The sequence below is a fragment of the Sinocyclocheilus grahami genome, unplaced genomic scaffold (genome assembly GCF_001515645.1).
Source record: "Sinocyclocheilus grahami isolate Dianchi unplaced genomic scaffold, SAMN03320097.WGS_v1.1 scaffold148.1, whole genome shotgun sequence".
Lineage (NCBI taxonomy): Eukaryota > Metazoa > Chordata > Actinopteri > Cypriniformes > Cyprinidae > Sinocyclocheilus > Sinocyclocheilus grahami.
The window spans coordinates 304232-312631 of record NW_015505327.1 but is presented as its reverse complement, the minus strand read 5'-3'; the positions used below and the strand labels follow the sequence as shown (position 1 = coordinate 312631).

The following is an 8400-nucleotide window of genomic DNA, read 5'->3' as shown; positions in this document are numbered from 1 at the left end:
CCCCCCCCCCCCCCCCCCCGTCTGTATATTTAGTTATTTCAATAGTAGCTTGATTTTTTTGATTTTTACAACTTGGTATACTCCCATTAAAATCTCAGCAATCCATTTCTCACATTGAGATTCTGTTTACCATATTTGATGTGCTCTATGTATGTGCACTCATCAATGTTTATACGTGAATAAAAGCCTTAATTAAATCTGTTTATCATATAAAGTAATCATGTCTTTTCAGAAGACTTGGATTAAATTGCTCTATTCATTTGGATTACTTTCATCATATCTCCATGTAGTTTTTGAAGGTTGTGTGGACTTTAAATTTTTTCCACCTGCCCTTATCAACCTCCAGATGTCAGTGGTGAACTCAAGAATATCTGGTAATTTAAACAGTCTATGGGCAACTTTAAATGACGCCATTAGGTTTAATTAGCAGAGAACAGTTTTTCTAATGCATTTTTGTGTCTTTACAAGCTCTTGTTTCAATAAACCTTAATTTATGGAAGAACTGAAAATGCTGTTGCTGTGATCTTGCATAAAAGTTTCAAATTCTTGTCAGAATAGAGTAATGTGTTAGAGATGAGGCCTGGTAGTGGGTGTGCCCTGACACACGAGTAACCTGATTCAGGCATGAGTCATTTTCCAATTCCACCCCTATTCCAATTTGTTTAGCCCAGCTTTTTTCTAAAGCCCTGATCACTTCACCAACTGCTCTAATTCTCTGAATTTCAGCACTGCACATGGAAGACAGTTACACTTTATGTCCTTCACATCTACAACAGCGTACATGACTTTGGCACTTAATAGTGACATATCTGGTGACAGAGAAACACTTAATTACAGGTAATGTTCCTCATGTCACATACTTGGCTCTCCTCAACATTGCCAAATAGAGCTGATAGAAGCCCAGTGGGGCAAAATCTGGACCTAGATCTAAAACAATAAGAAGCAGGACAAGGTCAGAATAATTATCCTAATAGAACAAGAACCAGAAATTCATTCAGCTTCAGATAACTGGGGCATGCAACTTAAGTCATGGTGTACGATGAGAGCCAAAAGAAAGAATCACTGACAAACAACTTATTCAGGATGCTGATGAAGACATCAGCCCGATAGACAAAAGAAACAAAGAAATGAAACTGGAGAGCCTTTAATAAAATGTCTGAACCGAAAGTGAACATCTCTGAATGTATTAGCCAATCTTTAGTATAAGCACAATCCATCTTATACAGCAAGAGACAGTTCATGTCCCCAGAAACAGAATATAAACTTAACTGAATTACTTATCAGGACAATTTGCATGAATGATTTTAAATTATGAATGGCTAGGGGTCTGATCTGAAATTGATCTCTGCTTCAACAAAATCCACAGTTTCCAGAATAAAAGATAATTAAATCACAGCCATGAAAAGATTGAAATAAAAGGGACAATTTTAATTGATAAAGCAAGAACACATTTCACTCACACATTTAAGACACAATTAAGAAAAAAAAGTATGTCTACATACAATCACATACAAATGATACTGTACTGTACACACGTACTATAATGTATACTGTACTGTACTTTAATAAATTAGTGTGACAGATAATTCTGCTGTGGCTTTGTTTAGAACTATTTTTGTTAGCTGAGCAAAAAAGAACTGGCAACATTGTGTCTCGGTATTAACTTGTTTATTGATCGTAATCATGCTGTTGTTCTGAATATCACTACATGAGATCAGAGCAACAGCACTCTTGCTTTGCTCCTCCAGTAAACACAAATTCGCCACTCATAAAAAATATTTAAATATCATTTTGCGAAAGAAAGTACATTTAGAAAGTGTAAAGATGTGTAAAGTATAGTTTATAGTTTAAATATTAAAATAAATTTTCTAAGGAATTGCATTAACGTGGATTAAAAATTGTCCCAGCAATCTGTTGTGTGGTGAGATTTATTAAAGGAATCTCAAAACTTTCAAGGACAGGACAACCCACATACTCATTTTATTCTGGCATTGTCCTTTAAAATGGCCTTTATCGACAAGATTACAAGCAGAATCATATGAAGGGCAAAATATAAAGGTTAGCAGACAATGCAAATAGAACATTTCTTTTTCTGCTCCAAACAAAATTATATTTGATACAACTGATGATCATCTGAGACCATGTGGATGATATCATGTGGTCTTTAATGCTGCAATGCTGTGACACCATCTCAGAATGAGTCATGTCCTACCCACTGCTGCTGATGAAACCAGGTTAGAGAGTGACTTTTGAAAACGCCTGTGTGTTCTCCTATTGGGATTCTGTTGGTGCAGCAGACAGAGCGGATCACTAGCTTGAGTTAATGGGGAGATTACTCTGTAGATGAGTGTAACATAAAACATTAAACCCCACAGATCACAGCATATCAGGCACATCACAGGGGCTCAAGCCCTCTATCAACCGTGGACACAGGCCTTCAATCATCCATGTCAGAAAAAAAGCTTTTTTAAATGTGGTTTTATCACTTTGTGTGCCTGAAAATGTTGCATTGAGGGTGTACACATTTTAAAACGCCAGAAAAGAAACAGCTAATCAAAGCAGTATCTAAAACTGGCAGTGTCTAAAAGCAGCAGTGAGCCACATTTTGAGGCTGCAATACTTTTGGATGATTTGACATACACATTAAATAACTCTTTAAATTACAACAGAGAAAAAGAAAATGTATTTGTTAAGCACCATGAAAGCCTGATATGCACCTGAGAAAGGGTTTATTCCTGCTTATTTACATCTCTCTGTATTCAGATTTGTCAACTGTAGCATTGAGCTGTCAACTATTTTTGTGTAATGACCACTAAACTGTAACATACCAGTGGCTTGATGTATCTCATATCACTTAGCAGTCTCTTTCTCTTTTCATACCATTTTTTACAGTATCTCAAAAGCATTAACTAAAAAATGTAGTAAATATTAGGCTTGGACGACTCTAATATTTATTTTAATACATACTGTATATGGTACAGTAAGCATATCAAATTTGATAGATGGCTATAAGCTGGTTTTAGTGATAGATGATAGATGATAGAATTTGATAGATGGTCTGTTGCTGGTTTTAGTGGCTATTCAGGCAGGTTTGAGTTTAATTCTGCATTTTTCATTTTCAAGAAGGTGGATGGTTTTAGGTGGTGTTCATTGTAACTTATGCTACATGCAACGACTAGCATGCTCTGGAACATGTTTTAATTGTGGGCAGAAGATCATAAGAGACATGATGATTACTGTATTTTGGCTAGCTAGTAGGCAGAAAATTTACTTAGATTTCAGTTCAATACTAATATATAAATTCATATTTTAATATAGTTGCCAGCAGTGTTAATTTTGACAGCAAATTTTGATTGAGTTTTAGTCATAGTCTTTTGACTAAAATGCCATTTAGTTTTAGTCATATTTGAGTCATCTGAATTGTTTTTAGTTTTAGTCTAGTTTTAGTCGACTAAATCTACAGTAAATTTAGTCGGCTAAAATTTAATGGGTTTAGTTACAGTGCATTTATTTGAGTATTTCTCTAAAATTTCCAAACTCATTATATAGGTTTGGTATTAAGGTTTTATCATGATAGACACCGATTTAACTGCGGTGACACACAACATACCTTTATGTTAAAATTAAATAAAACCACTTCTCACAAAGAACAAGAACATGGTCTACTTTTTAATGAAATACCAATGGTTATATAGGCTAATTGCATTCTTTATAGCAACCTGTTTACCATATTCTTCATTCTTTCAAGCGGACATATATATTTCTATAAATACATTTAGATTAATCTTTAGGGCTACTAAAATTTTTCAGTCAAGAGCAGTGCGTGATTTTCTGTCTTTCTGTTGTTGCTTGATAAACATCAATGACTCCGACAATAGCAACTAAATTAGGCTGCTGTCCCTTTAAAACCGAATGGACAGCTGCAATGTACTGATACACGTTCTCCCTACTGTTTACGTTCACTTAAGACATAGTCAACTGTGTTTACGTGAATACTCGTAAAAACAGACAATTCGGCATCATTTTGTGTGTAATTCTCTGTTCATGTGACGCAAAAGAGTACTCGCGTGCTGTGAGACGCGCTTTCTGTGTGTGTATGCTTCAGTGTGCGCTCAGAAAACCGGACTGAACTGAGTTCTCTCTTGCGTCGTCAGATTTATCTATATTTCTGCTCTTCTCTTACTCCCACATATTGACATTTTTGAACGTTTTATGCGACGTACATCAAGTGTATGTTAGCTTATGTCCCGCTGGTTCATATGTACGCATCTAACCTCCGAACCATGCAGCAGATTCGTTCAGAATGAATATCTTCCCAAATCGTCCTTCCCTAACTCGTTTTTATTCGTTGACGAAAATGTCAATAGATGAATGTCATAGTTTTTGTCATTCAAAAAGAGTTTTAGTTCGTTATCGTCGGTGAAAAAATGTCGTTGACGAAAATTATGATGAAAATTATTCATCAACGAAATTAACATTGGTTGCCAGGATGATTATAATGGACTATTTTTCTGTAAAGGAAGTTTAAGCTAATCTTAATTTAACATTAAAATAATTTGAAGTCAAATAAATACTTTATGTTCATGTAAAAACATAATCATATTAACATAATCAGTCACTGTTTACCAAAATAATAATATAGCTAGTGTGTAACTCACCCTGCGTGCATGAAGATGTAGCTAAGGTAGCGCCAGGCCTGAGCTCTGAGCTGTGGGTGGTATGGCAATGGGCCCTTCAGGAAGTATGGTGATGAGACTTGCAGAACCCAGCGGTTAAGTTGGAATCCATAATACATAAAGACAATAACCTGAGGACAATGTGGAAAGTAAGAGCCTGTTACTAATGTGACACTTGTGCTGTCCTTCAAAACATAGTGGGCCGCTACAGTACATACCATCCAAAAATTAGGGGCCTCTTATGTTCACCAAGGCTACATGTATTTGATAAAAAAAATAGCAAAAACTGTAACATTGAGAAATATTATTACAATTTAAAACAATTTAAAAACATTGTCTACTTTAATATACTATTAAATTGTAATTCTGTGTTACATGATTCTTCAAGAATCATTCCAATCTGTTGATTCATATGATCTCCAACTGAAAAGTGCATGTAATTACATATGTACTTAATTTCTGCATTTGCATGTATTATTACAGTAACTACCCATACCCACTGATCTATATAATGACTGGATTGCTCATTGCGTTCTAAACTGCCATTTGGCGGTGAAGCCAACGGAAGTGTTTGCACTGCCATTTTACTATTCCCTACCGGCAGAGAGCATCACTGACTGACAGCCAAAACACTGACCTATTCGATTTGAAGCATATCAGTCACACAGGATCAGTTTTTAAGATATGCGTATGTAAATTAATTGTTACTTCAGATGTTATCTGCAATGGTTTTTTTTTTCTCAGGCAGAATGAGTGATATATTTAACTCTTTAAGGTGTGTGTGTGTCTGCTGCACACTGCCGACACAGGTAACTGATCTAACACAAAATAGACTTCATTGTGTACGTAATTATGCAGGAAATATTTAACATGAACATACAGTATATCTGGTATTAGTATCAGAAATTGATTCTAATAATTCAATACAGGCCTCTGTTACTGTATTGCTCTATGTTGCATTGAAATTCAGAGCTTAAGTTACCATGCATCATCTTGGAAATAAAGCTTCATTACTTTAAGTCTGTACCGTATGTAGTCAGCATTATTTCTCTGAATGTATTGAATCCATCTTACTATATGTTACTTACTAAATGAGTCTACTCCACCAAGCTACTGGTATAAGCATGAGCCCCGGCAGACTGGTTGTGGCGGCGGTGTTGCAACAATATGTTGTGATATTCTCAATGTTACTCAGAAGACAGGATACAGGTTTAACTCATTCGAAATACTTGTGCTTAATTTTACACTGTCAGATATGCAAAAGAAATCTATCGTATCTCTTGCTCTGGCTAGACCACCAGGGTCGTATACAGATTTCCTAAAATAATTAGCAGATTTCCTCTCAGACCTATTGGTTACTGTTGATAAAGCGCTAATTGTCGGAGATTTTAACATTCACGTTGATAATACAAATGATGCATTAAGACTTGCGTTTACTGACCTAATAAACTCTTTTGGAGTCAAGCAAAACGTCACCTGGCCCACTCATTGTTTTAATCCTATGCTAGATTTAATTATATCGCATGGAATTGATCTTACTGATATAGATATCGTACCTCAAAGTGATGATGTTCTTGACCATTTCCTTGTATCGTGCATGCTGCGTATTACTGATATTAACTATATGGCTCCGCGTTATCGTCCGGGCAGAACTATTGTTCCAGCCACCAAAGACAGATTCACAAATAACCTGCCTGATTTATCTCAACTGCTCTGTGTACCACATGAACTAAACGAAATAACTAGCAACATGGGCACTATCTTCTCTAATACATTAGAAGCTGTTGCCCCCATCAAATTGAAAAAGGTTAGAGAAAAACTGTTGTACCATGCGCCATGGTACAACAGTAATACTGTCAGAGTATTGTTTAGCGCATATCTTTGGATAGCTACACTACAGAGCCTTCATTCGTTTCCCTGCCTTAGCCTAGTTTTGCCTTGCCTTGTCTGTTTTCTCCGGTTTTTGATCTTCGCCTGGTTTCCTGGATTTCTCCTTTAGTCTTGCCCCTTTTTGATTCTGTCTGCCGATCGTCGACCTGCTCTAGCCCTAGTGTTATTCTTGTGTCTGACCCGCCATATTCCTGGTTGCCACTGTTTGACCCTGCCTGTCTTATGACCATGTCTCTGTCTTCTCCAAATAAAGCTTTGCATATGGATCCGCACGTCTCTTCAGCCCCGTAACAAATAACCATTCTCTCAAGAAAGAAACTCATAGTCTTTAGTGCAAATGGAGAAAAACTAACTTGGAAGATTTTAGAATTGCGTGGAAAAACAGTATGTCCAGCTATAGACAGGCTCTAAAAGCTGCCAAGACAGAGCATATCCACAAACGTATAGAAAATAACCAAAACAATCCAAGGTTTTTACTTAGCACAGTGGCTAGATTAACAAATAATCAACCACCCGATCTAAATATTCCCTCACAGTTTAATAGTAATGACTTTATGAATTTCTTCACTGATAAAATAGATGACATCAGAAATACAATAACAAATGTAGATTCTACAGAGTATAATACTTCAGCTTCATTTATCGCACCAAAACATAAATTGCAGTGCTTTACAACTATACGACAGGAAGAGCTAAATAAACTTATCACTGCATCTAAATCAACAACATGCCTGTTAGATCCATTACTAGAAGAGTTGTTACCTGTAGCAGAAGAACCACTTCTCAATATTATTAACTCGTCATTGTCTTTAGGTCACGTCTCAAAACCATTCAAGCTGGCGGTTATTAAGCCTCTTATTAAGAAACCACAACTAGATCCTAGTGAACTGACAAATTACAGACCCATTTCAAATCTTCCTTTTATGTCTAAAATTTTAGAAAAAGTTGTGTCTGCTCAATTGTGCTCCTTCCTGCAAAAAATTATCTCTATGAAGAATTTCAGTCAGGTTTCAGGCCTCACCATAGCACAGAAACTGCACTTGTTAAAATTACAAATGACTTGCTTCTTGCATCAGACCAAGGCTGCATCTCATTGCTAGTTTTACTTGATCTTAGTGCTGCGTTTGACACTATAGACCATGACATACTCATAGATCGATTACAAAACTATACAGGTATTCAAGGGCAGGCTTTACGATGGTTTAGATCCTACCTGTCCGATCGCTATTTTATTTAAACGGGGAGTCATCTCAATTATTACCAGTAAAGTATGGAGTGCCACAAGGATCTGTCCTAGGTCCTCTGCTATTTTCAATATACATATTCCACTGTTATGCTGATGATACTCCTCAACTATATATCTCAACAAATTATTTAAGCTAACAGAGTGTGTTAAAAATGTATAAGATTGGATGACCAATCATTTTCTCTTATTAAATTTGGATAAGACAGAGATATTACTTATTGGACCAAAAGACAGTAAACAGAATCTCTTGGATTACAATTTGCAACTAGACGGATGTACTGTTACTTCCTCTAAAGTCAAAAATCTGGGTGTTATATTATATAGCAACTTGGCTTTTGAAAATCATATTTCCAATGTTACAAAAACAGCATTCTTCTTAGAAACATTGCCAAGTTACGAAACGTTACCTATTTCTGATGCAGAAAAGCTAGTTCATGCATTCATGACCTCTAGACTGGACTATTGTAATGCACTGCTAAGTGGTTGTCCTGCATCTTAATAAACAAGCTACAGGTAGTCCAAAATGCAGCGGCTAGAGTCCTTACCAGGTCAAGAAAATATGATCATATTACCCCAATTTTACAGTCT

At 36.1% G+C, this 8400-nt stretch overlaps 1 protein-coding gene across 1 annotated transcript in view; it reads right to left on the bottom strand.

Moving 5' to 3' along the window:
* LOC107591910 (rhomboid-related protein 3-like) overlaps positions 1 to 8400 on the bottom strand; it is a 62917-nt gene that overhangs the window by 10645 nt on the left and 43872 nt on the right. The window contains exon 5 of the mRNA XM_016281186.1: positions 4659 to 4807. Within this exon, the coding sequence (XP_016136672.1) occupies positions 4659 to 4807 (149 nt within the window). The remainder of the gene's footprint in view (positions 1 to 4658; positions 4808 to 8400) is intronic.